Source organism: Pestalotiopsis fici, assembly GCF_000516985.1.
Source record: "Pestalotiopsis fici W106-1 unplaced genomic scaffold PFICI_Scf_3, whole genome shotgun sequence".
NCBI classification, from domain to species: Eukaryota; Fungi; Ascomycota; class Sordariomycetes; order Amphisphaeriales; family Sporocadaceae; genus Pestalotiopsis; species Pestalotiopsis fici.
This window is the reverse complement of record NW_006917093.1, coordinates 555455-583434: the sequence shown is the minus strand read 5'-3', so window position 1 is coordinate 583434 and position 27980 is coordinate 555455. Positions and strand designations below refer to the sequence as shown.

At 49.9% G+C, this 27980-nt stretch overlaps 8 protein-coding genes across 8 annotated transcripts in view; 4 read left to right on the top strand and 4 right to left on the bottom strand.

Moving 5' to 3' along the window:
* The window catches only part of PFICI_04378 (uncharacterized protein), a gene marked incomplete at both ends in the record, with an annotated part of 1993 nt that extends 556 nt beyond the window's left edge, over positions 1–1437 (bottom strand). The window contains 2 exons of the mRNA XM_007832959.1: positions 30–428; positions 526–1437. Coding sequence (XP_007831150.1) covers positions 30–428; positions 526–1437 — 1311 coding nt within the window. The remainder of the gene's footprint in view (positions 1–29; positions 429–525) is intronic.
* Positions 1438–2466: 1029 nt separating this feature from the next.
* Positions 2467–4296, top strand: PFICI_04377 (uncharacterized protein; the record flags this gene model as incomplete). Its single annotated transcript, XM_007832958.1, has 1 exon — positions 2467–4296. One exon carries the CDS (start codon positions 2467–2469, stop codon positions 4294–4296), a length of 1830 nt encoding a protein of 609 aa, XP_007831149.1.
* Positions 4297–7848: 3552 nt separating this feature from the next.
* On the top strand, positions 7849–9962 carry PFICI_04376 (uncharacterized protein; the record flags this gene model as incomplete). Its single annotated transcript, XM_007832957.1, has 2 exons — positions 7849–8255; positions 8318–9962. 2 exons carry the CDS (start codon positions 7849–7851, stop codon positions 9960–9962), a joined length of 2052 nt encoding a protein of 683 aa, XP_007831148.1.
* A 1792-nt stretch (positions 9963–11754) lies between these two features.
* On the top strand, positions 11755–13343 carry PFICI_04375 (uncharacterized protein; the record flags this gene model as incomplete). Its single annotated transcript, XM_007832956.1, has 2 exons — positions 11755–13257; positions 13311–13343. The coding sequence occupies 2 exons, from the start codon at positions 11755–11757 to the stop codon at positions 13341–13343; spliced, it is 1536 nt and encodes a 511-aa protein (XP_007831147.1).
* Positions 13344–15419: 2076 nt separating this feature from the next.
* On the top strand, positions 15420–15698 carry PFICI_04374 (uncharacterized protein; the record flags this gene model as incomplete). Its single annotated transcript, XM_007832955.1, has 1 exon — positions 15420–15698. The coding sequence occupies one exon, from the start codon at positions 15420–15422 to the stop codon at positions 15696–15698; it is 279 nt and encodes a 92-aa protein (XP_007831146.1).
* Positions 15699–15977: 279 nt separating this feature from the next.
* Positions 15978–17759, bottom strand: PFICI_04373 (uncharacterized protein; the record flags this gene model as incomplete). The annotated part of the gene is made up of 1 exon (XM_007832954.1): positions 15978–17759. One exon carries the CDS (start codon positions 17757–17759, stop codon positions 15978–15980), a length of 1782 nt encoding a protein of 593 aa, XP_007831145.1.
* Positions 17760–18639: 880 nt separating this feature from the next.
* Positions 18640–21384, bottom strand: PFICI_04372 (uncharacterized protein; the record flags this gene model as incomplete). Its single annotated transcript, XM_007832953.1, has 1 exon — positions 18640–21384. The coding sequence occupies one exon, from the start codon at positions 21382–21384 to the stop codon at positions 18640–18642; it is 2745 nt and encodes a 914-aa protein (XP_007831144.1).
* Positions 21385–22551: 1167 nt separating this feature from the next.
* PFICI_04371 (uncharacterized protein) lies at positions 22552–27583 on the bottom strand (the record flags this gene model as incomplete). Its single annotated transcript, XM_007832952.1, has 3 exons — positions 22552–22815; positions 22872–27224; positions 27290–27583. The coding sequence occupies 3 exons, from the start codon at positions 27581–27583 to the stop codon at positions 22552–22554; spliced, it is 4911 nt and encodes a 1636-aa protein (XP_007831143.1).
* Between the last annotated feature and the right edge of the window lie 397 nt (positions 27584–27980).

Below are 27980 nucleotides of genomic sequence, written 5' to 3'. Positions count from 1 at the left end.
GAGAGAGAGAGAGAGTACTGGTGACCTACCTCTTCGTCACGGTACTCTTGAAGATCCTCATCTTCCGACAACTCAGGTTCCCTCCAGACGTGGCAACAATGGGCTGCAAAGCGCTGGAGTGGAGACTCGATGACAGCTCTGACAACATCTGCTGCTTTCCATCGGCTATCTCTGTCTTCTCGCACCATGTTCTGGACCCATTCCAATGGCTCGTGATTCCATTGGGAACGAAATCTCTGTATCTCTTTAATTCTGTCTTGAATGGCGCCAATATCCTCCCAGTAGAAGCCTCGGTTGAGGGTTTCCTTCACATCATCTCTTGGTAGACCCTCCAAGACAAGGGCCATCTCGAGGAAAACGCACCCTAATGACCAGATATCTGACTTGGTACCCTTTCTCTTTCCATGATATACTTCTGGTGCGCAGTACTGTAAGTGAATTAATTAGCCATTGTGAGTCTTGCGGATGTTTCTGTTGAAAATGGCGTCAAAGCCTCTTCGAGATGCTCCACGCTGCGATACTTACTGCCGGATCCTTCATGCCCTCTTTTGAGTAAGTCGTGGTTTCCCCAGTGTCAGACCAGTCGAGAGCAATGCCAAAGTCAGCCAGCAAGACTTGGTCGCCACGGACCAATATGTTTTTGGGCTTGATGTCTCTATGGCGGATGCCGTATCTGCAGTGGAGATTAGCCACGGCCTGGGCAAGGCAGCCAAAGAATCGAGCCAATTGGTTCTGCTTGTCCTGCAGCGCCTTGAAATCCTTCAGGCTGCTCAGAGCCTTCATGCTCTCGAACGATTCAAGAAAACTGTGGAGGTCGCAATCAGCGACTGGGCTCATGACGATGCCAACCTGTTGTTCGGTCGTGTAGCTAGCAATGAGTTGAACATAGTGTCTGTGTCGCAACTTTTTCAACGCTCGTATCTCTCCTAGAATGCGTCGCATTTGTTTGGTTTCTTCTTGAAGCTCATGTTTGCGATAAATTATCTTTTGAGCCAGAGGAACCTTCTCTTTACCCTTAACGCTTACTTGAACCACAGCTGCTGACTTTGTAGTACCAAGTGTGTCGCCAATATCAAGGTTACTCGGATAGCCCAAGTCACCACAGGACGTCGAACTCAGGTTGTAGTGTGGGGGTATCGACTTCAGCCCAGGAGAAGGCTCGAAATCAAATGTCGTTGATAGTAAGTCACTTTGCTGCTTTCGCCACTTGCTTAGAGAGCCAGGCTCCAGGAAAAATCTCCCGAACTTATGTTCCAGAGGTATCCAAAGGTCTGTCACGCCCTCATCTTTCAAGACTTTTTTAAATTCAGTCTCTTTGGCGCCCACTTGATCCAGGAGGACTACCATCCGCTTGGAGTCCTTGTATGGCTTCAAAGACGGAAACTTCTTTATGATCCGCTGGTACTCCCTCTCAGAGGAATCACTGTTCTGGCCCATAGCTCCACTAAGCAGATTGCCGGTTAGCCAGACTTCATCACACCACAGTTATTATTCCGAAGACGCACAACAGATGCAGTGAGACTCAGTAGCCGGACAGCCACCTCAGATAGTGGGCTCAAAACTGCCTTGGTACTGAGATCGGGTAGGTATGCAGACGGCAGGGTGCAGTATCTTCCGGTGTTCGTATAGGTCTGTACGAAAAGTATGCCTTGTGATGTATCAAAAAACGCCTTGACAAGAGTTAATTCTGTGGGTCTCCTTCTTCTCTTCAATCTTAGCGGCTTGATCTTATGAATATAAGCAAGGCGGGTGTAGTCATTTGCGGCCTTAGCCGCCACAGCCTCATTGCCCCCAGAAGGTAGGGTGGCATTTCATTTTGCCTGATGAGCGCCTTACATGTGCATCAATCCATAGAAGTTGAGAAGATTGTAACGAGAGCATCGAACGATACATGCATCTCTCCATGTGTTACAATATTATTGGTTAATTATTGAGAAGTGGTCGGCTATTCGGGGAAGGTGACCGTCAGGATGACCACCCATCCAGGTGCATTTTTCAGTCGCACAAACTCCCATTTCCTCGGCCCAATCTGGTTATTGATCTGAGATGCAGCATCCAGTATGCTTGAATATGTACTGATCCAGACCCTACCCCTCTTATACTCGTAGGTTGAGGACGCTGGTAATAACAATCTGAAGGGATAAGTAAATGATCGTATAAACGACACACATTCTTTCTTTCACTATCAGAAGTCACTTATGGAGTTTCTTTCTTCAGTAATCAGGACGCTATTCACAATTAGTTATAGCTTATTTCCGTACCAAAATGGCCGATCCTATAAGTTTACTTGGTCAGGGGCTCAGTGCCGCATCATTCATCATACAGGGCGTGGATGAGTGCATCAAGTGTTTGTCCCTTTGTAATGCACCATGTTCACAACGATGCTAATTTGTTCAAGTGTACAAGAATGTCATTGAGGCAATCGAAATGCCTGAAAGCTGTCAATATCTACATTTGCGCATGAAAATGGAGCAACAACGATTCTCCGATATTGCTGTCGAAGTGTTGTCAATGATAAGAGACGCGTACAGCAAGGAACACGTCCATGGCGTATCTCACATTGACCACAAACTTTTGGTGCAGATAATTCTTGAAATTAAGGCAACATTCAAAAAGATCAAGAAGAGTTTAGACAAGTACAGCAATACCATGGATCAACCCAGATCTGATGTGCCAGACGAGGTCATGCGACGGGGTGATGATATGTTAAAGGCACTACTACTTGAACCGACCTCGGCAACTGAGACAAGAGCAACTCCAAGCTTGGTTGAATCCAACAGCCTTGAAAAGATGCGCTGCCGCTTCCTTGTTGTAGTCCGAAGACTTTGGACCGTGGCTCGAAATCCACGACGACTGGTTTGGGTAAGCATTGATAAGGAGTCCATTGAGGCCTTGGTCCAGAAACTATCAGATATGAACTCATATCTAGTGTCGCTGTTGGATATGACAAGAGCCAAAAGACTGGAACACAATGACCAGGCAAAGGACACCAATATTCTTCAGGTTCTTCGGGAACTCAGAGATGTTAAAGCCTTCATAAGGGCAATGAGCATTGACTCTGGAGACAATGGCACTTATGAACACCTGTTTGCCACCAAGAGCAAAAGTCTGCAGATTGCTGCTGAGCTACAAAAAAGTAGTCACGAGGCAAAGAAGTCACAGCTAAAAAAGCTTGCAGAGCTCAAGATTGGTTGGATGGAAGCGGAACAGTGGGAGGACGAAGACTTGTCATCGATCAAGGAGGAGTTTCAGACCATGCTCCTGGATATTTCCGAATTCCAGTTCTCCACGACAAGATCCTCTGCCAGCCTCCACGGCCAAAGGACCATTGCTTTCTGGCATGACCGTTGTGTCTGGGTTGACTGGACTCAAAGTTCTCCGAATGGTGAGATGTTCGAGGAAAGAGTGGCTGAGCGAGAAGAGAGAATTGCTCTTCTCGTCAGGCTGCTTTGCAACGAAATCCCTGCCAGCTTTCGTGTGCTGCAATGTCTGGGTTACATCAAGAACGTCGATGCTCACAACAGCGTGTCTTTTGGCATAGTATTCTCACTGCCATCACATGCCAAAAGTCAACCAAAGGTCATGTCTCTGAGACAATTAATGGAGAGACAACGCATGCCGCCCATACCGAAAAGACTCTCCCTGAGTATTGCACTGGCACAGAGTCTCTCTGGCTTTCATTTAGTGGATTGGTTGCACAAAAGTCTGAACAGTGACAATATTGTCTTCTTTGAAGACGATACCGGAGCGTTCGACTTGACTCGGCCCTATATTGCAGGGTTCGGCATCTCGAGGCCTAGCGATCGCGTCGACATGACGGAAGCCCCAACCTGTGATCCGACGTCGGATATATACCGACATCCACACGCGCAGTTTGGCGAGGCAAAGACTGTGTATCGAAAGTCTTACGATATTTACGCTCTTGGAGTCATTTTCACAGAAATCGCAGTCTGGAAACCGATCGAGGCCACATTGGGTATTGGAGATATTATGGCCATGACACGAGACGAGCTACGGGATATCTACAGACGATTGCTCAAGTTCGCAGGAGGCGACGGAAACAGTTCGGAGATGCGATTGAGCGAGAATGAAACGGGTCAAGAAGAGATAACAGATCTAACGAGTATTTGTGGCAGTGGGCACCGGGATATGATAAGAGTCTGCCTGCAGGCGAGAAACGTTGAGAAGCCCAAATATCGAAACGAACCACCGAAAAGTATTCATTCTAGGATGCAGACAATGTTTGCCGAGCAGGTGGAAAGAAAGCTTAGTATGATGCAGATGGAATTGAGCTAGGATTGTTGCGTCTATAACGGAAATTCTCCGCAAGACGACCTTTGATTCGATTAGCATATCAGTGGTGAATACATAAAGCACACATCCCATGCATACTTGGGTATGATTACTCTATCTACGATTACCACTCAGTGTCCATGCGTATTCGGGTTCTGCTCAGATCTACGAGTTATATACTCTGTAGCTCGGTCAGAGCTCAAAGCAACAGGGCTCAGCTGTCGATGCAGCACCGAATAAGGCGGCCTATGCATGAGATAGTACATAGCTGGTGCACAAAGAGGGGGTCCGACGATCATCTTACCCTGGGACTTATTGCACCTCGACCCCGCAAGGTCGGCATAATACTGTGCAGTCGGCGCTACAGACACACAAGATATATGATCATGGGTCAGTGCGTACATATACAATATTCTCCTTTTGATATAGCATGCACGAGCTATACTATCGTTTTCTGGTCATTGCGTGCTACCGGAAGCCCCAGCCGGTGTTTGGGAAGCAGCACAATTGTCTCGGAGGCTTGAACAATCTTTCAATCCCAAGCCCGTCCTTGTAACTGAGAGGGTTGATGTGCCATGGAAAATGCGATCATTAACCCAGAACGATGCAACCACATGCTATGTATTGCGGGGTGATGGGAGGATTTGTTTGGTGAGAAGGGCAATATTGCCGTGTTTTCTGACCACCCCCCTCGAGTAGGTAGGCAAGGCGACAAGTCCAGAGTGCTCGCATCTTTTTGTGACACCCGTCTGACGACAGTGATTGAGGCCGGCCTTGAAATGCCTAGTAAGCATTATTGCTGTGCCGGTGATATTACATCAGTCACCAACATGGAGTGGGCAATGGCTGACGAGATGCGGCCAGCACATTTACAAAGTACCTACCGATTAATCAATAGTGCCTTCTCTGTGCCTTACTACATAGTAGTATGTCGCGATTGGAACGGACCGCATCCTTATGAGCAGGCGGGCTGGCGGTTGCATGCATACATACGGCGCCAGCGAACATATTGATAGAACAGGCAAATAAGGACAGGGGTCTGCCAACGTGCCGAATGCTTGCGCTGACATGGTGTTGCTTCAATGCCGTCTGGGGTCGGATTCCTGCACATGGTAGTGTACATCTTGTGTGATCTAGCGCATATATATAGCACTTGGTTGGTGTTATATTACCAGGCCAGCCAACGGAGAGGTTGTACTATATGAATTGCTGGACCATCTAGTATCAATGCTGTGACAACCACTCAGAAACCGCGCACCCGCCCATTCTTGACCATTATCCATCGTCAGAGCGCTATATAGTAGTCTCGAGGAGGCGTTTAGAAACTAACAGATCGGCAGCTAGGCACCGCTCAGTCGACCATCCACGGTCCGAGCGTTATTGCACAGTTACAGCGAAGGCTGGTGAGATATGGTCAGGTGTCAAAACTCGGAACTCGACCATTTACTGCCGAGTGCAACTCAACTCAAAAAAGATTGGCCCGTTTGTAAAACACTCGAGATCATCCGAATGTATCCCCCTTGAACTCGGCTAGATGATAAGCGACCGTTGGTAGGACGGCCGTATGCTACGCTATCCTCCCATGGTGGTTGGAGCACCTTGTCCGCCTTTTGGGGGCTCGCCGTCATCTGAAGTTCTGAACTAACAAGGCTGTAGCAAGTTGGAAACGCAAGGATGTCGTTGTACTCTGTAGAAATGTTACCTGGATGGTAGGATTCGACCCCAATGGATTGCTTTCTTCTGCCATGTTATGCAAGCTATTTCGCTCCGAGTGCCGTGCCTTGCACAAGCTTTTCTTCCCCCTCGGACAAAGATGTGTTTGATTCAACCAGGATTTTGCGGGAAACTTGCCAGGAATCGAAGTCATCGCCACCAGTCTGGCCCGCTTCTCACAAAAGCGCTCTAGCTGCTACTACCTAATTTAGATGCCCTGTAACTGCTAGCGTGGGTGGCCCCTCTGGCTTTGTCACTTGAGTTGTCTGTCATTCTGTCTTCTTCGTCTGGATCCATGGATGGATGGCTCTGGCTAGGTTTGCTGTGGTGCCCACTGCCAGTTTGTGTGTTTGGCCCTAGAACCGACGTGGACCTTGGCGATCTACAGGGGACGGTGACGTTGGCCGGGTTCGCGCTAGACAGATGCCGTGGATCTCGACCCGAAACGGCGCTGTTGACCGCATCATTGAGCAATTCGTCTGGGTGACTTTCCCATCAATTTGCCCGGATGATACGCCATTGGGAATTCACCTCGTCGGTATGGGATTGGCAGAGTGGGTGAATGAGGAGGCAATGAGTAACCCAATCCATTTCTTGACGTGCTCAACATGCGACCGCAAAGGCCCGACCTCGAGTCGTTTGGAGGGTTGTAGTGTAATGTAGTGTAGTGAGTGATAAGCTTGGGCAGTAAGGCCAGCCTATATAGGGTTCATGATTACGCACAAGGTGAAAACAAACACCTAGGTTAGTACTATGTACACAGTAGAGCAGCTGAGAGGCTCTCAGCTCTGGCAAGTCCCGCGAGTCAGGAGCCAAAGCTGATCCTAGACCATGATCGTGCTTCCCAACGTCGACTAGTGGCAAAGAGCTAGGTTGCAACGGGCGAGAAACCTTGTCATGGGCCAGCTCAGGAGTTGGGACCTGGTTTCTTGTACTGCTGGCTGGCTGGCAGCTAAAATGTTGCCCTACCTACTTACTATTGGTGTAGTACTACATTCCCATGCCATTGTTTGGTTCTCGTTCTCCCCGTAGGATGGCAACAGACTTGCAGAAGAGGCACTTGAACCACCTCGGCCAAGGGGGAATTGTAGTGTAGTATCGGGAACAAGAGGAGCGGGGGCTGCCTATCCAAGTCGAGCTACTCCTCCCCATCCCAAACCATCCCGTTAAGCCCACCTGAAATCTAGTGAAATCGTACCTTAGCACCACCACGAGGGAGCCCGGCTGCTGGAAGGCCATGGGTAGCTGCAGGAAAACGCAAGTCGACAGTGGCGGAGATCCATACTGTAATCTTAATAAATATGTACAGTACGCACGCATCCTCTCAACATGACCCTTGAAAAAAACGGTCATCCTGTTCAAAACCCTGCCAAAGAAAGCAATCCTGACGCAGGAATACGGATTTATCCCCCCTCCCGACCAACATATCATCAAACCATATTAATGAAAGAGAGGTGAGACGCACAAGAAGCGCTTGACGTACCTGCGCGAAAGCGCATGCCTTCATCATAGTCGAGTCAGATCAACCTGGGGTTTTTTTTCTTTGACAATGTATGTGAGCTCATCTTTTCCTTCTCCTCCTCCCCACTTTACTTCAAATCCCTTCCCTTCTCTCAGGTCGCTCCTTTTCGGGGGCCGACATGTTGATTTTATTTCTTCTTTCTTTTCATTCTGCTTGGGACTTGTTACGTACTGTTGGTTTCGCAAGGAGCACAACGGAGGATTTGCAACTATGGATTCGTTGTAAGTCACAAAGCTTGGGCTAACGCTCTTACAAAAGACTTCCTACCTACGGGGTATATCTTGCGCCCACCCGGGGAAAAACAAATTCACTAAGCCGAGATGGGCGGTAGCTCGATAACCACAGACTGCATCGAACTCGGCAACACCATATCCAGGGCGTCGCTGGTTTTGAATGAGTTTGTACGAGAAGTTCGCGAGGCGCGAGCCGATCTCGATGTGGTATCTCGCGAATTGCACTCGCTCCAAAGCGTGCTGGATCTGCTAAAGGACGACGCCGGTGCCCTGCCCACGAGAATAGCGACCGAGACCCCGGCGCTTTTGCAGCAATGCAACCGAGTTGTCAGTGAACTGGATGCCGACCTGCTAGCTCTGGACGGCAGCGCACTGTCGAGACCACAGAAGCGGATGCAATGGATCGCCGTCGGAAAACAACAGATTGCGGATATCCTGCCCATCATTGAGGCGCACCGGACAATGCTAGGGCTGGCCTTGGATCTTGTCGGAGTGTAGGTGCCACACGGCCTCGCAACACAAGTATATTGTGCAAGATACTAACATCTGGCAATAGTACACATGGCCGCGACTTGCATGACTGCCTAGCAGATGGAGACCAGGACTCGCCGCAAAACGAAGAGAAGTTGACAGAGATCAGAAACGAGGCCATCCGGCTCGTGGGGGAGATGAATGAGGTGCGACGCCAGCGATCAGGACTATTCGAGTCAACCGGTCCATACCGCAGCCTGGCAACTCATTTGGTGGCTCTGAGGATATACGCCAACTCACTCATTTACAACAAGGACGGTGACGATGGTGCTTTTCTCGGAGAGGGGACGGGCATGGGCATGTACGTGGGCGACGAACCAGACAGCGCAATCGAAGTCAACGACGGATCCTCGCTTCACGGTTTCCATACACCACCCCCTGAAGCTCACTCTCCCGTCATGACACCTCCGACGGCTTTACAATACATCCAGGATGTAGACGAATTGCGAGATGCGCTAAACGACGATTGGGTAGATGGCTCAGCACCGCCCAAGTCAAGACTCGGAAGTGTGGACGACTCAGTAGCCGACTCAAGGGACCAGCCAGAGGATGAGCTGTCGACTACAGAATTTGACGAAATGACCGATGTACCAAGCCGAGCGCCAACGCCTCCTCCCAAGGACATGAAGAGGCTTCGGGCGCAACGAAACACAATGGTATCTCCGTTTGAGCCGGCTATGGTGGACGAGTCGCTATACGGAGTCGTGACAGAGATTACCTCTCAAGGCCGGAAACCGTCAAACGGCCCACCGCAAACTCGGGGTCGATTCGGACGTCTCTTTGGACATGTAAAGAATGCTCTGTCAGAGGCCCCAAGCACAACCGAGACGAATTCCACCACCTCGTCAACTGAAACCAGGCCCATTACGCCCATTGCACAAGCTAGCCTCGTCCGCAGGGGCAGCCGGCGATTGTCGACATCCATCAAACGGCTTCCCATGTGGAATACCGAGCTAGAAGAACCGGAAGGCCCAGCGGCCCCTGGGTCAAATGCCGTCTTTGGTGTTTCTCTATCCAAGAGCATACAGGCTGCCAAGAGTACAGCCAAGACGCATCACACTGGTAGCGGATCGTCGAGGCGCGAATTTCCCCTTTGCATGCACAAATGCGTCGTGTTCTTGCAAATGGAAGGCATTGAAGCACCCGATATTTTTGCCGAGCCCGGAGATGGGTACCGGGTGAAGAAGTTGAAGGAGGCTTTTAGCAAACCGCCCAGCTACGGCGAGGATATCAACTGGGACAATTACGGCGTCTACGATGCAGCGGACATTGTTCTGTTGTTCCTCTCACAACTACCGAAACCTCTCATTTCGGAAAGCATTGCCAAACGCTGGATCGCCCTGTCAAAGCAAGCGACATTGACGGGCTCTCACGGCACTCGTCTTGACCAGTGCATCGATTTCTGGGAAGAGTCCCTCGGGGGCCTGCGCGGTCCCGCCAGGAGTCTATTCAAGCTTTTGCTAAACTTGTGGTCATCGATTGCCGAATCGGCCGAGAAGAACGACATGACCGCGGAAAGGCTTGCCGGCGTCATTTTGAAGCCACTGATGCACACGTCTTCGGAAAAGCACGCGACCGACTTTATGCTGGCATTGGCCTTTTTGATTCGGAAGCGCAGTGAATACACTACGATGCTAAACGAAGGACGCAAGAGTCGTGCTGCGTGGTGATTTCTCAATTGGATTGCGAGCCAACCTTAATTCCCGCCAGGATCTGTTAGGGGTCTTTCTATCACTAGCTTTTCACTGGGCGCAGTATATTCTTTCCTCCCTTCTTTCCTTTCAACTATTATCATGGCGGAGCGAGCGCTCGATCAGTGCAGACAAATGATTCAATAATGGAGATACCCGAGATGCTTTACGGCCGACCTTCCTTCTTCGACTAGTGTGTTTGCTTTTGGCATCAGACATGATGAACGGCATCAAACCAGCAGCGACATCTAATCTGTCTATCCTTATTTGTATTCCTCTGTTTCGGGATAAGGGTGTCTGGTGATTTTTTTCAAAGAAGAAATATGGACGTGTGGACTCTGGAGCAGGTCGTTGCAGGCTGGCTTTTTTTTTCTTTACAGGAATGGGGGACGTTGAAGCTGTTTCATGGTTTTACCTTTCCCTTAGCAAATGATACCAAAACGAGTACTCGAGTGCTCTTGTATAGCGATGATAGTTTTATGATAATATATCACTTGTCGTTTTTCCTCCTTTGTCAAGTCGATTTCCTTCGAGCTCGGAATGTATGAATGAAATGATATGGCTGGGCTTAGCCAGTACCTCGGCTGCCATGATACTGAAAGCATTGGACCTCTGTGAGTGTCTGTCCGCGGGTTTATTCTAGTATCGTTGTAGCACTCAATGAATTGTACCAAGTCTTATTGTTCTGAATAATTCAAGAATTCACAGATTGTAGTATTTGAGTGTGTAAAAACACCTCCATGGTAATGTGCTTGCTGCTTACGAATAATTCAGTCTACATATTTGATGCATGTATTATACACAGCGCACAAAGACTCCGGAATGCACCGAAATACCAGACGCGTTATGTACAAGCGCTGGCAAACTTGGCAATGATGAAATCGGCGTGCTGGACGCACCTTAATGGAGGTTACTAGGACCAATTGAACCACTAACGGCTCACCTAATTCAACTGAAAGAATTCCTCCACCCCACTGAACACGCTCCCCCTCAGCCCGCCGGTCTCCCAACGCGAGAAACGCGCTGCTATAGTCGCGTTTTGCTTGTGCAAAAGAGAATGGTTGGAGCAAAGGATCCGCATGTGTTTGAGAGGGAAAAGGCTACCCACTTTGATTCTTTTCTATTGAAGCAAACCTTCTCCCCCTTTGAGAGAAGCTTGATAGCAGAATTGCCTCTGTCACGATTCTCGAACACGTACGTATTTACATAATTCCACCATCGAAAGCCAAACCCATCGCTCCTTCAACATCTTGGTCCCGTCGTCTCAGGCCACTTTTTTCCCACGATCAGACCGACTAGACCGGCCGCCCGTCCGACCAACCGACCTACTTGACAGACCTGCAACCATTCCACATCTTTTTTTTTCTCAGCCATTTCAAAAACCCGTGGTATTCTTTTCTATATCTTCCTACCGAGAGTCAAAACTTACACAAAACGCACATACACAAGCTCGAGACAAAAAAGAAGAAGAGGGGCTCAATTGTCGTCGGATCGGCTACGCTACCTGAATAGGCTGGTTTTTGGCTGGGTTGGTTCAAGGTCTGACCTGACTGGGCGCGTCACTGGCAGCGCGAATCCGGCACTAGCAAATCGCGTGTACCCTTGCAGACCGTGATACCCTCTCAACTCTGCCACCAATTTTCTCTCGCAGCACTGCGCTTTTTTGGTCCCCTTCTTCCCTTTTTCTTTTCTCCCTACTGGCACTTGGGCAAAAATCCACAAAACGAGGCTATCCAGTGACGTGATCCCTTCTCTACTCTGTCGGCCCAACATGACCACTCCGGAGAAGACGTCGGTGAACACGATCGAGGCTGGCGAGCCCAGTCTCCCGCCGCCCTCTATACTGCCCTCCACCACCACCATGGCGGCCGGCGCCAAGCGACCTGCAACTGCACTTTTGCCCGCCTTCGAGCCTCTCTCTTCCTCGCCCGGTTTGCCACGTCCTCTCAAGAGGCAGGCTCTTGATGTCGCTTTTGGTTCCGCCGTGCACAAGTATCCTACCCCGGTCCCGACTTCCAGCACGGGCATCCTCTCGTCCTCTCCACCACGCGTCCAGAGGCCGGCCCTGACACGCGCCCCCTCTGGCGTGTCAGAAAGAGCACCACTCTCTGCCGTGCCCACGGTAGAACTCAACGAAAATGGCGAGGAATTGCTCATGGGCCGTTCTAGTAATTCGTCTCATTACCAGCTCTCAGCTAGCCGCATCATCTCGCGTGTCCACGTCAGGGCGCGGTATATCCCGGCCACTGAGCCCCTCGAACGCGACCAGGTGGAGATCAAGTGCACTGGCTGGAATGGCCTCAAGTTGCACTGCCAGGGCAAAACTTGGGAGCTTCGCAAGGGCGACACCTTTACGTCTGAGACGGAAGATGCCGAAATCATGCTCGACGTGCAAGACGCGCGCGTCATGGTGCAATGGCCCAAAAGGGACCGCCACGAATCTTTGACCAATTTGTCCGACTCGTCTTGGGAAGAGTCACCGCGTTCCCGACCTCAGCACAACGCGAATCTATTATCATCGAGCCCTCTTCGGCGACAGACGCGTGTCCAATCGCCAGAATCGCCCACGCCTGGCATCAAATCAGCAGCGGCTTCCTCGTCTAGTTTGAACGCAATCCTGGCCACTGACAACGCCAATGACCAAGTAGAGATCTATGAGGACCCAGAGGAAGGCGAGCATGAAGAATCCAAGGACGATCACGACTTGGACTTTTCCTTTGCCCCCACCGAGTTGACCAGTAATAGCTTTTCAAGCGACCTTAGTGAGCCAGATGACGAAAACTATCCCAACGAGGAGAATGACCCTATCGTGCATTCGTTCGGCCCCTTTGGTGCCAACCTGTCTGGCCGTCTGGCCTCCATTACTTCCGAGTCGTCGCGTCACCCTTTGCCACAACCATCCCGCGTTTCGGCTGATACGACACCCGTGCCAGAGGAGCGGCCGCTTCCTGAACATCTCGACGTTGCCGCCATTACCAACCATGTAGTAAATCAGCTCGCCTACTCGCGCCTATCCTCCAACCCATTGTCGGGCATTCTGAACAACCTTCCTGCTGAGGAGAAGAAGGGATTACTGAAGAAGGATCTGCGCAGGATCATTGAGTCGACCGAGTGCATTGGTACCATTGCTCGCCACGGGAAAGATGCAGCAGGCAAGCAACTGGAGAGCGAGTACTACTATGTTCCTGAGAAGGACAATGACGACTCTCGGCGTCTGGCTGTCACTGACGGACTGAGAAAGCCCAGTCTCCGGGCTTGCAGAAAGCAACACAAGGTAAAACCTCGTAGACAGCTGGTGGTTGGAATTTACACTAACCCGTCTATCAGCAATACTTTTGGAAGCGACCCAAGACTCCTTGAGTCTTTCGACGTTTGTATTGTGAATATTGTCGTCTGTCTATATTTTGTACTACGTCTGGTTTACCTTGATTGGGGAAGGCACTTTGTGTTTTCTCTCGGACCAAAAAACATACCCCTTTTTTCTTTTTACTAATGATTGATGCCGCATAGAGTAGCGACTCAATGCGGTGTCATTGTATCATGCCCGTGCATAGCGAAAGGCGTTCCGTGAGGGTTTGGGTCGATATTCTCTACAGTCGTGTCGTGTTGGAGTACGGGGGCATTTTCTAGACTGTCTTCTCGCATACGTGGTCATGTCTGTAACAGACTATACCCACGATGGAGTAATGAGAGACTGGAAAACATGAATACCCAGAGGATGGTTCAAAAAATGCTTCGAGAATGGTACAAACTGTATATAAGAGACCCAATGAGACTGATTTCAGAACATGCTCACATGCCGCGGGAAGAATTCAACCATGATTTACCTCTTCTCGTTGGAGGAATGCTCTTGGAGGATAATTCGACGTTGAATGTGTCATGCAATAGGGAAACCTGGGATGGTTATCACTCAATGCATGAGGCAATATAATCACAAGTCGGAAAACTCAATTATGATCTCATCATCTACCCTCGAGTTTCAAGCGCTGGTGAGAAGTGATAAGGGTCTTATCGAGTCTAGCTACCCCGCAATTAGTTCCCATCTCCACGAATACTCTCCACTATCCTCCAAGCTTCTTGCCGTTTCGGGCGATGGAGCTTGTTAGCACGGTTTCTATTGGGTCGTGCTCCCAAGTCCGTCAAAAATAGCTGGGATATAGTTTTCTGTAGTTGATTATATTCCAGTCAATATGGTTGTCACAAGGCTTGTCATGATGAAACAACTCTTATTCATAGAGGAAAGTTTTATCCTTCCTGCTTTAATTGCACAGTGGAATCAAATAGAAAAGATTTTAGTACATGTAGCAAAAATTGCCCTGCAATCGTGACAGTCAGGATTTGCCGTCTTGGCGTACACGGGGCAACTTTTTCTTGGTATACTTGGACAAGATACCTTGTAATGGGGCCAGCACTTCTGGGCATGGAGATAGGCTCTTGATCCCGCCGTGCGCCGTGTACTTGAACGACTCGGGCATTTTACATATAATTCTGGGAGACCCCCGTTGCGGCGCTGTGCCCATTTCTACGGATCGTATCATGGCGGCTAGCGGTATTGCTGCGGCTTCGAGTAAACAAGGCTAAGTAGACACGAAAGTCTTTGGGTCAATGCTCAGAAAAATGATGGCCTTGTGATCTCGGTTGCCTTTTTTATTTGGATCAACTCCATCAATGGCACTTGCAGCCATCCTCTCGTCATCGCAACGAGGGTAAAGGTTGCAGAGCTGCTGGCGTACAAATGAAGCTGAACATGTGAACTCCACTGACATGATCGCAGATAGCAGTTGAGAACTTTCGTGTGTAGACATGGTTAGATAACATGAACGCCATAGATATTGATGTCTGTGCTACCATATACTTTGTCATGTATGTAGTGTACAGGCTTGAACCTAATCATTCTACACTATACTTCGTGGATCCTCCCCCTCATCGCCAAAGCTTCTTACCACTTTAGGTCATGGAGCCCGCTAGGCCGGCAGGGATTGGGCACCTTTCGTCTCTGGGGGTGCTATCCCCGCGCCACCGCGACCGCGAAAACTACCTACTGGAGGAAAGGAGAAAAGGACCCTGGAAAACAGGGAATCTCTTGAGAGACGTTACAAGATAGCAAAAGGCTGGAGTTTAATAACATCTACTCTTTTACCCCATTATCATCCATCAAGTTCTGCCCAGCCTCTTATTTGGCGAATCACAAGACGTATCGACCTGTCTGTCCGACTACATATACGTCACTGGGGGTTCACCTACCTACGTGGACTGCATTCAAATCACCCCACTCTCGAGAGATTGGAGCTTTGACTGCCTCTTTGTTTCTCTTCCCTCCAAATCCCATGATCCTTATTCTCCATCCTACACAAGACGACAGCTTCTTCCTGCACTCAAACCCCGCCCTCTGATCAAACCACCTCGAAGCCAAAGAGAAAGAAAAAGAAGAAAAAGATGGCATCCAAGCAACAACCCCCAACCAACATCCCCATTGACACCGCCGCCTCGTCGGGCCTGGGCGCCCCGGGCCCAACGTCGCCCCAGCTCGAAAAGGACGCCGCCCGCGCCATGTCGTCGACGTCGTCGTGGAAGCCCGCCTACGAGCGCAAGCAGAGTTATCACAAGGAGGACCAGAAGCACGAGTTGCAAATGTCGGGGCTCAAGGGCAATAGTGGCGGCGGCTCGTTGGGTGCTCAGACTACTGCTGCCAGTGCTGGATTTACGGAAAAGTAGAAAAGGCTCGGCGCGGTTTGTTTGATCTTGGGTTGCGAAGAGAGCATACTCGAGGGCCGGCGAATACACGTCGCATGAACTCACGGCTAGTCGAAAAAATGGCTTGAAACCTGCACGATTGCTACTCCGAGCGAGAGTGACATGAACCTGCCAAGGACGATGAATACTGCTGCTATTGCTGCTCTGGGTCCAGTGCCGCCCTAGTTACTGCCTCCTGTTAATTACAGCATCGTCGTATTGCCCTGACACTTCTATCTCATGAAATGAAACCCAAGATTTCTATTTTAATGTAAATGAGCGCCTTTTAAAGTATTGCCCCTCGATGGCAACTTGTTCTGGATTCAAGCCTCCAGTTGTGTCCCAGAGCAATCTTCCCAACCGATGGTAGGCATCCTTGGTATCGGACGCTTTCCCGAGCACTAGAATTTGAGGTCCCGAACTAAGATAGGTGTTTTCCCCGGGCGGCGACGGCCAAAATACAATGAGCATGACCAGGTGGCGATCTTTGTGCCGGTCTAGGAAAGCGATGCTATCCCACCGCACCTCGAATTCGGAAATTTGACTATAGGCCAGTTCGACGACGCTCCACCCAGTAATATGAAGCGTGTCGACAAGATTACCCTTTTCATTGTTTTCGTTGAGTTTCGCGATCAATTCTTCGCCATCCCATGCCCATAAACTGTATGGCGCGTCGTTCAGATAAATTTTGATGTCAATATCTGGCACGTCCTTGTGTTTCCATGCGCGTAAGATCTTGTAGTAATTGGTTAGGTCGAACTGGCCGTACGGGCGATCTTGTTTGGTGAATCCTCGCCAACCGGCCCACGTCCAAGATGGGACGTTTGGGACCCGGACAAGATCTATCTGGTGACATCCCCAGAGGATCCCGTGCAGGAATACGCCAAAACTGAGACTATCGCCCCGACCATACTTGGTATTGTGAGGGACGCCCGATAGGTGAGAGTAATCCGCAGATTGCCAGTTTTCCAGTACGCCCAGGAACGCGCTCAGAGAGTCGCAAGGATAGGTCAGGTCTCGTGAGGCATACTCGTTAGTGGCTTGGAAAATGTAGTGCACGCCTTGATCCGAGTGTTTCGAGCCGATCTGGGTGCTGCCCTGGGTGTCCGAGGCTATCGCCGATTCGGACTCGAGTACCCATTGAGTCGGTGTGAAAAAGAGGTTGACTGGTGAAAGTGCGCCTTCTTGAAATGTCCATGCACGAGTGGACCACTTGGAGGATGCGATTTCGGTCCATACGTTTTGTATTTTGATTTCTTTTTTCGCCTGGTGATACTTCAGATGATACATGAACGTCACCCCGGGAAGGCCGTGATTTGGGTTCTCTCCGGCTGCAGCAACAATGGTGATCAGTGCCGACTTGTAGATCTTGCCCATTTGACTAATCATTACATGTTTACTGCTTTCTTCGATGCAGTACTTGTCAACCCAAAGATACCGTATGCCAAGTTTTCGCACCACAGTCATGGCATCTCGAATGGTAGCTGGAATGGTGGCGTGAGGCATCTTGGTCGCGCTGACGCTCTCTTGGTCTTCTTGAGGGGGGCGGCCCCAAACATAACTCAACGCTGCGTACCGCACCTGCGAGGTCTCGACGGCGATTCCTTCTGTCGAGTCGCTGTAGCAATCGATGAAGCGCATGCCCTCTGGTAGAGATGCCGGCTCGGAAATCTCGCCCTCGTCCATTTGCCACAACTCGGTGGCTCTCGATAAAATTCTGTCATGGTTTACACGTGCAGAAAGGTAAACGGGACAATATGTCTCTGGTGTTTCGAATGAGACACGGCGTACTAATTCTTCTTCATCATTGTCCCATGAAAAGGGTGTATCGAAGATATTTTTCAGCACCATGACATCCAAGTTTTGCTGGGCAATGCCGTTGCTGATCAACGAGTCATCGCTGACACTGCTTGCTATATCTTTCGTGACAGCGCTCCCGGCTGCGAATAAAGTGCGACTTATAAGCCACGGCGGTTCAGAACTGTCAAGCTGCAAAGACGTGTGAGACAAAGGTTGTCCATCGATGATCTGCATTTCCGCCATTTTGCGCAGGAAAGAAAGAAAAAAACAGAGAAAAAGAATACTGGGAAATTCTATCACATTGACATAAGGCTATAACCCGGCACGCGATGCAAGAGGTTAAATGCAATATGAAAATAAGAATAAATCAAAGCGATTTAGTTGAAATGGCCAGCAAAGGATCCAGGAGCTGAGGCGAACAGAAAGTAGTTGCCCTGCTTCCATGCAACCCAGGCTACAACCCCTCACGTGCGTTGAAGACGGCAAGCACAGCCTCTTAGCGACACCGTAGCTGTACAATAATCTGCACACCACTTGTAATCAGTGACTACAAGGGTGCAAAGGGTGTGGACTTTGGAGCTGAAAGACAAGCAGTATTGCTGTCGCTTGCAAGTCCACTCTTGGCCCTGGCTTGCCAGATTCTGTCAACCTATCCGCGGTTCTCGCACATGACTGAGACTCGTAGTCAGCCAAGAGTTCAGCCACATTGCCAATGTTGTCGTCTTGCCCCTCTTAACATCTACTCATACATTTATCCCATACCTCGCTAGCAGGCCATTGAGATTATCAGTCGCCACTCACGACATCAACAAGAACAACAGCACTTATGGCCCGAGCACTTAAAAGGCTTGTGAAGGAAATTGTATTCAATCCAAAATACTAGCGAGAGCAGAGACATGTGACCGGCAATGCCACTCGAAAGCAACTTCTTACATAGTATAATGTCAACCCAAAACAACAAGGAAAAACCAAATATCGACGCGAATTTGCCATAAGAGTGGTATAGTGTTCCCAGTTGCAAAACCTGACCGTTGCCAACGCCGTGATTCCCAAGCATACTATACAGCCTGATTGGCAGAGAAGGGTGAGCATCCCGTGATTCTCCAGACCCAAGAGTCTTGAATCAGAAACCTGTAGGACCCTTGCCGTCAATTCCACCAGTCACAAAATATTCGCCAATGACCCCAAGCGCATAGGACAAGCCAGCAATCCAGACACCGCCAATCAAGACTCTCTTGGTGATGCTTCGCTTCTTTCGGATTTGCTTGCTCCCCGGCGCCGTTGCCTTTGGTCCGCTAAAGACTGGTTCTTCCCGGCGTACGTCAATATTTGATCGGAAAGCAGGTGATTGTTCCTCAGTCGTGGGAGCATCATAATTGATGAATCCAGTAGGAGAAGCAAACGCGGCAGCACTCGGATGCACCGTCGGCTTGCCCATCATATCAATCGGATTGACGGGGTGAGGATTGCTCTCATGTGCTGTTGCAATGTCCCTCGTCTTGCGAAAAACAAGGACATCTCCACTTCCAGAAACGATTTCAAAGCCTTGGGCTTGAAGTGGCGCAAAGTGTGGGAAAAACTTTGTTGGGTTGGAGAGACGAAGGAGGACATCGGCTGGGGTGAGAGGTGTCGCCTGATCGGGTACAATCGAGGTTGTCTCGGCAATGCTGACATTTTGCATAGTGGGATCGTATGCTAGAATTTCTTTTTGCGTCTTGACCTTTGGCGAGCTGCCGTACATCCTTACAAAGGGTGTCCCCGCCGACTCGTAACCGCATTCTTCTCTGAAGCTTGTTTCTAAGCCTTGTGGTTGTCTGGAATATGGATCAGCATCTGACTTGGGTCTCTGTCGGCGGCTCATCGAACTCTTGTTGCGCTCTGCGGCCGGCTGAGCCCGAGACTTGGATTGGCGATCCAGAGCCGTCTCTAAAACAGACGCGTTGGTCGTCTGAGAAAGTGCCTCGGAGTAGTTTCTCTCTGCATTTTGTATGCTGGCTTGGACTTGTTTTTCGTAATCGGAATCAAGCCCTTTAGTAGTGCTGACCTCGCGCTGAAGTCCACTGGACGTTTCATTCCATTTATTCGAAAAGTCTTCAGGAAAATCGCGAACAAAATTTCCTGTAAAACCTGGCGCACTCGCAGTCTTGGATCTTTCGCGCGATTGATGCACATGGGCCATCGCTTCCAGATCGGCTGCGTCGGATGCCACAATGTGATCAGACAAGGACTTTTCGAGAGTCTCCCTCGATTCAGCTTTGTTGTCAAACTCCTCGAGGCATGCTTGGACAATATCTTGCTCAAGGCTTGCCTTGGAGTCAGGGTCTTGGAGCCTATATGCTTTGTAGGCGCTCAAGTCGCCATATTTTTCAAATGGCTGATCCTTCTTGTCAAATACATGGTCATCAAAATTGGTGGGTTGATATTCGTGCAAGTCATTGTATCGATCACTTTTAAGGGCAACGACTTCATCGTCGACAGATACAAAGGGTTGTTTGTACTTGTCCAGATCCTTGTATGCGGCCGCAGATTCCTCGGGTTTCACCTGGTCAAGGAACTCTGAAGCTTCGTACTTGTCCAAATCCTCATACTTTGGAGCAGATTCATCGGCTCTGACTTCCTCGCTGGTTTCAAATTTCTCGTACTTGTCGAGATCATCATACTTGGGTTGAGCTTCGGCCTTGGCAGCGTTTTCCTCGTGCATATATGGCCTGTATTTATGTAAGTCATCATACTCTGGATTTGGCGCCGCGTCAAGGGATGCTGATTCATTGTACCTATAGGGCTTGTACTCATGGAGGTCTTTGTACTTGTCAATAGGTTCGCCGCTCTTCTCCTGTATGGCATCATACTGGGCCGGGTTGTACTTGTGAAGATCGTCGTACTTTTGTGCTTGTGATTCCGAAATAGATTCGACTTGGTCATATTCGGATTTGCCATACTTTTCCACGTCTTCCAGGATTTCTGCAGCCTCCTCTGGGGGAAGATGGTTCAATGAATATTCCTCACTGTAGACGGCACTGTTCTGTGCGGCAGATTCAGGTTCAATCTCCACGTCATTGTACTTGTTGAGCTCCCCAAGTGGAGGCGGGCCGTTAGAGTGCACAGGCTCTCGTTGCGGCTGGTCACCGAGTCCAGGAGGTGCGAACGCAGTGAATTGAGACCGATAGGCTTTGAATGTCCCAGGTGAAGAAGCTGGAGTGTAATCCATCGAGCCATAGCTCTTCTTCAAGACCTTGCGATTGGTAATGGGGTCAATCACATACTCTTCTTCAGCCTGACTTGTGTTGACGGTGGAGGCGTTTGTACTGGTTTTGGAAGAAGACTTGGCTCGGCTTGTGGCTCCAGACTTTTGCTTTGTCCATGAGTTGACCATGTCGTCCAGCTCCGTCTTCCACGATCCAAAGTCGCCCCCGAATGCGGAATTTGGCGATGAACTAAAGACACGGCCATGGTTCTCTCTCTTGGCACTTCCACTTGTTCTGCCCGACCATGCATAGCTCCCATCGACGTGAGCAAAGCGGGTACTCTTGCCGTGAATATCAAACGGGTACATGTATCGGTGCACGACGCGGCGGAGTATAGCTCGAGGATCTTCGGCCAAGTGGTCCTGGTCCCACTTTAGCTTCCGGCCCAGCGACTCGGCGTACTTGTGCTTGAGCTTTCGTTGACGACGACGAATGTCTTTCTGGACCTCGGGGTCAAGGTAAGATGACCATATGCCGAAGCGAAAGGCGCGAGTCTGCTGGCCATGATGCGGCGATTGTAGTTGTAGTGTCGTCGTGGCAGGCCGTAGGATTCTGCCGCCGGATGCGCGAGCTTGAAGCATACCGGAACGCGGGGTCGAATGGGCGGCGATGTTGGTCAACATCTTGACATGAGCGGTTTCAGGTCATTGAAGAAAGCGTCACATTAACTGGTTTCTGGGTCAAACAGACCCCTCGAGCCAGCAAGTGATTGCGGACGAGGAGTCGGGCAGTCAACGGTAGGATGTGGCGGGAAGATGCTGCGTGGACGTATTGAATGACAAGTATATTGGAGGGACTGCGGCCGCGACCACAAGTTTTCAAGCCGAGCTCAACAATCTAGCTGAAGAAGATAGAGATCAAGTAAACTGCGGGAAATGGAATGTGTTGGATATTGTCTGGTAAGACGGAATGAAGTTGCTCAATCTACGTATCTCGCGCTCTCTCTTCTCCCCGCAGCAAAGGAAGGACAAAGGGCATTGCAATAGCAGGGCAGGCAGATAGGTACACCAAGGCAGGTCGCCAAGGTAGGAGGTAGAAATGTACGGACTCGCGTATCAACACCCACAGCTCCAATATGGTAGCTGGGGGTATCGACCTCTCCAGAAAAAAAGTACAACAGTTACAAGATGTGCTAAAATGGCACCACTCATCTACGATTTCGCGGGGGGGTTAGTGGAGCTCAGGCTGCTTGGCTCTGCCGAGCTCCTTGGTGACGAGAAGAAGCTGGACATGTGACTGGTTGTTCATGGACGGATGAGGGCGCCAACAGGCAGGATTCAGATACTGACAAGGACCCTCCCTGGTTCGATACTGGTTTCAGTGGAGATTCCGGCGCCCCCGGGGGCATCAATCTCGGGAGTTTGCGGGGTAGTGGATGAGGGGATGTGGGAACTAGAGATAAGGTAAAAACCTGGAGGTCGTGTAGCTCTTGGACGAGGTAAATGTACTTGGCACCTCATCTTGGTGTTTGTACGTTGGCCCTGACTTGTGTAGGTACAAATTGTAAAGTTGCCGTCGTCAAACCGCACATTCACCTTCTTAGTCATGTACCTAATTAAATATATACGCATGGCCGCATCTCGATTCATCCCAATTCACTCGAATACGTAGTGCTTAGTGCTCAGAGCTGTACCATAACGGCGAACCAAATGCCCATAAAAAAAGCACAGAGTAGACATATCAAAAGTGAAAAAGTAATGCATTTGTGGTGTTTGAAAATGCACATTTTTCTACATTTGTCTAATTCAAATCAAGTCCCAGATACGAATACACATCTATCAGCAACCCCCTTATCCTCGCCTCCTGGATTTTGTATCCGCGCCCAGATAATCAATCGGATTTCGGCACAACGGACAAGTATTCTGGTTGCTGCTCTGGAACCACTTGTACAAACAAGACCGATGGAAGAGATTCTTGCAAGTGCCGCATCGCTTGTCCGGCATCGTCTTGTCGCTGCTGATAATGCTGTAGCAAATGGCACACTCTGTTTGGCCCTTGAGAGCACCGGTAATGTTGCGCTTAAAGGCCGTCAGACCGTCAATGAGACTTCCGCCCTGTGTTCATATTAGCATGAATTTTGAGCCAGGAGAAATAACAGCGTATAACTTACCGAGAAAGTAATGACACCCTTCGTCGAGAGAATCCAACCTTGCCACTTCTTCTCGCTCACGGCAACACGGTTCACTCCGACCACCAAAACGGGCTCGAGCGGGTAAGCATGCGGTATCTTGATTGCAATGGTGGCCTGAGATTCGTCGACCTCGTAGCCTGCAGTCACTTCCTTGGCCGCCCTGCTAATCTTGACGACCAACTCCTTCTCGTCCTCTTCCGGTGCCTCTTGCGTTTCTGCCCACTTGGCAACATCGTCGAGAGCCTCAGTCACAATGATTGGCGAAAAGTACTTTACCATCCAGTCCTCAACAGCAATCTTGGTCTGTTTGGAGCGACAGTCAACGTGCCACGTCTTGAAAAGGCCAGGTACAAACTTGAGTACCAAGTAATAGAGATGCACGAGGAGCCACTGCATGTTCCTCTCGTCCGTTTCGGCTTCGGCAAGTTTGATATCGTAGTTTCGTATATCATCGTCCGTAAAGCCGGCTTTCTCTAGATTCAGCCCATGCGCTGCCGAATGACCAAGGATGTCGAATGTGAAATTCATCAGGGGGCCAATATAATTATTCGTTTTTAGATTATCGGCATAGTCCCCACGGACTTTGAAGGATGCCGCATTGAAAGCATCAAAGACGAGATGCCATGTGAGCAAATACGATCTAATAGGGTTTGGAAATCGCGATAATTCTTCGTCCGAATACGCCTCGAGGGTTGGTGCTTCGAGGAGAAGAGAAAGAAGCTCATCGGGAAGCTGCGCTGCTTTCTTTTCAAGAAGCACGTCAATTGACAATTGCTCCTGTGCCGCAGGGAGAGCTTTATGCAGTACCGTGAAAGCTGCGGTTTGTATGGCGCGGGAGTCGGAAGCCACAAGATCATACAGGTCGGCAGGATCTTGAATATACTCCAGAGGCAGCTTCTCCACCTGTCGGCAGACGATGGAGTCCACCATATCCAAGGGCTGCGTTTCCTTCGTGTGTGGCAGCCTAAGCAACTCAATAAACGCCAAGGATCGCTCCTTCATGGTCGATTCCAAGGCCTCGGTAAGATCATCGTTGGGTTCTTCAATGGCTTCGAGCGTCTTGAGTAGCCGAATGGAGGCATGGATCGATGGCAGCCAACTACTGAGCTCTTCAGAAGAAGTGTTTCTCGTCCAAATGTAGATGCAGAATCCAATCGCACGCTCCCAATACGATCCATATACGTCTTTGATACAAGGCAAGAGATACTGTAAACTTTTACAAATCTCTGCAGCAAATCTAGACTCCACTTCTGATGGCTGTTCCAACCAAGAAGTTATCTGCCTGACCGCAAACACGAGACGGTTATTGGCGACTGGTAAATCACCCACGTCGTAAATCTGCATACACGCGTTCAAAAGAACCAGCGTGGACAAGGACTTGTCCACATTGAGTGTCGCGCCAGCAGCGTCGCTGACGAGACGATTGCAAAGATTGCTTATTGCCCTTGTAGGAGCCAGAGTGGGCCCGAGACCTCTCAATAGCGATACTGCAGGAAGAATGGTAGTCGGCGTGGACTTGAGGACATCCAGCTTGACGAGCCAGTCTTCGGCACTCGTAGGGAAGCCATGTTTCTCTGCAAGGCTTTCAAGCAAGTTTGTCAAAACCTTGGAGCTATACAGCCCAAATACAGTGGGCTGCTTGGAAGTTTCAAGCAGTCTGTTGAATACCTCATGCACCAATTGGTCAGGTAAGGACGCGGACGATGAGTCACTTCGCCATTCTGACGCCTCATCCGTCAGAGAATTGAGCATAGCCCTTGAAGATGAGATGAGATGCTCAGCGCTGGATGCACCATTCGCAGCTGTATCCCATACAATTCCCTCCTTCATTGTAGTCAATTGGTCAGCGGCAAGCTCAGCAGTAATGCTGGTAAGGATGAGCAGTTGTGCTTGCTTGTCCAACGGCAGCTCTGTAGTGAGGCCGAGCGAAACAAGACGAGAAACATACTGCGCCATCCGGCCTGGGATGGAGCAACCGGCGCGGTCTCGTCGAGTTTTAGATGAAGTACTCTGGCCTGCTGGGCCAACCAAAAAGTACGAGCCACCAACATTACTAGTCATGGACAAAGAGTAATCCAAGTGCTCCTTGTCCATAATCACCAAAAGTTCATTCTCCCAGATATTAGTGTCCGGCAGAACGACCGCAGCACCATCTTTCGTCTTGCGCAGTTGCTGAGCTTGTTGGACGAGTGTGTCAATGCCCAGACATTCCAAAGTGGCATTGCTCAGATTCTGTTCAATAATTCCGGCAACATTGGAAGATGTACCAGATGTTGGCTGGCTTAACAATGACCTCAACATTGCAATGTCTGGTGAGTCGGACTTTTCTGACAGGCTCAAGAGACTCGTCATGAGACTCATATGAGTCTCGGCTCCAGAGAGAAGCTCAGGCTTCTTCTGGGCCACTAAGAGCAAGGATTTTATTGCTTCAGCAGTTGGTTGTTTTGCGAGTATCGCAGTTATTTCTTTGGCTAGGTCGTGTCCATGGATATCGTCAAAGACATTAAATGTCAACGCAGCATCAAAAGCGTCCCATGACTCGGTCAATTGCGTTCCCTTGGCACATTCAAGACAAATGCGTACAAGTACGGACTGCAGCGTTTCAGTCTTTCGAGCTAACGCTGCCGAATCCGTGGTCGAAATCAATTTCGTCAATGCCTGTACTCCTTCTACAGGAAGTCCAGAGCTGCTGTCGTTGATTAAAGCGGCCAGCCCTTCAACACTGACCTGCCACAAGTTCTCGAAGTCTTGTGTTCTGTCGGGTATGTTGCTCAGCGACGTGACACACGATAATATGTAGAGCATGCTCGATGAGTTTAATATGGCTGCTAGATCGTCGGAAAGCGCCCCCTGGAGCTCTTGTAATACCTTGTCAGCCGCTTCAGAGTCAGTATTGGCCTGGAAAAGTGGTTGACTATTCTCAAACGCAGCTGCAATTGCTGCTGCTGCACCAAATGGCTTGTAGTTACGCTTCTGCAAAATTTGAAATGCGTCCAGAACCAAGTCTATCGATGGCTTCTTCACGGCATCTGCTGGAATAGGACGATCGGTGCCTATCGTCTTTGCATGCGCATCCAGGATCTTGCCCGTCAGATCGAACCATCGGCCGCCCTCCTCGGCGATAGCTTTTTGCGACTTTTGAAAGTCTTTCGAGGCTTCGGGTAGGGAGTCTCGGATTCTAGACAAGAACTGCTCCTTTGATCTGCTCCATTGTTGTCTAGCAGCTTCTCTGACGTCCTGACTAGGGGACGCGGCAGAGGCCGTGTAAGCCTTGAGCACGGGAATTGGACTTTCTACGGACCATTCTGGGAGTTCCGTGAAGAGATATTGTTCGATCAATGGGAAGACAGTCTCTTCGGCAAATGCTGCAGAACCCTCTGTCAACCTCTCAACAAACAATCTCCCCAAGCCGATATAACAGGTCCAGGCATTGACTGTATGGCTTTTCGGTTCCTCTCGACTTGTGATACCAGATCTAAGAGATTTCATGAATGCAACGGCCGCCGCCTTGTCGGATGACGGGAGAATTTCTACAGGCAAGCAACTCAATAATTGGCTGAGCGCATCCCAAAATGCCACAGTGCTACCCTGTGATCCCTTCTCGACAAAGGTCTTCAAGCGGCTTGTCGGGTTCTTCCCGCGGTAGTCTGAAGTCCATATCGTAGGGAACTTGTTTGTCAAGATGGTGATGGTTTTTACAAACTCGGTGGCGGAGCCAGTCTGGCTGCTCTTCAGTCCCTCGGAGATATAGACCTTGCTTAAAAGGGCCAACTTGTCTCCCACAACATCAGGGCGCTTTTCGATACAAATCGCCACCATTTGTGAGGCAAGTCTTCTCACAACAACGTCGCCGACAAGAGCACTTGTCCAAACTTTTTCAACCTCGAGAAATTGGTCGTAGCTATCCTGGAACTTTTCCATGTCTGTAGGGCTCATCTTTTCGAGCAAGTTGAGCACAAGCCCCAGACTGCTACCCAACACCCTGTAGTATTTGGCCTCGGCATCGTCGGCACTGGTCGATCGCTCGTCGCTAAGGGTGTCTGCGGTTTCAAGAATTGCGTCCGAGGCATACTCGAGAATCTGGGGTTGACATCTTTTCCAGAACTGGATTGTCTTTTCCGGCGTGGTGAGGAAAGACGAGAGGCCCTCGGACGCTATTCGAGAGACGGCGCGGTCTCGATCAAAGGTACCAGCAAGCCAAGTCGCGACAATCTTGGGAATGTGTCGTTCCATGCGTTTCCTCGCCGACTTCATCAACTCAAGCTGCAAGGTATGAGAGAGTTCGCGTACGCGCCGTGAGTTGTCTATCGAGATTCGAGGGTATAGTTGCACCTGGGTCCTATATGAGTATTCGCCGTTCAAGAGATTCACAGCGAGGGCGCTACTGTCAGACGTACCCAAACCTCAAGTACTGCCTCCTCGACCCCGCCATCCTTCTCGTACGGATGGGCCTCGACATGGGCCAGGAGGTCTTCTAGAGCTTTTGATTTCGTCGTCGCATCTTTCTTGAGAAGGTTTTTGAACGAGACGGCCACGTTGGCATCCGAGATGGTGCTATAGTCGGGAGGCTCGGTCAGGTAGGACAACTTGCTGCCGCTGGAAGCCGACGAGAAAGCACCGAAAGCACCTGAGCCGGAGCTGGCAAACGCTTTGCCGCTGGCAGCGCTTGATTTTAGGCCCCGTGATCTCATATCGATTGCTGCTCTTTGTGTGGGAGAGAATTGGGCGCATTTACTCGCAGCCGGGCGGGCGCATCAAATCTGAGGAGGAAAGCTGGGCAAAGATTGAAGCTTCAAGATTTGGAGGCATCGACACACCCCGCGGTGGGGCCGGTCAAAGGGTGTCGACGTCAGACTGTAAAATGCTAGCGCAACCTAGTATTGTCGTGGACCCGTGGTACTGCGTATCGAAGCACTCAATGCCGTTGTTCAGCAGTCAAGAAAACATACGAGCATTTCTTTTTCTTCGATAATGTAAGCAAATATATTGAGTTGCCAGTGTTGTATTGTTGCATTTTGCTGACATGAGCATGCATGTTCCCCAATTATTCGTTGGCCGTTGACTCATTGGCCGAGAAATCCAATCACG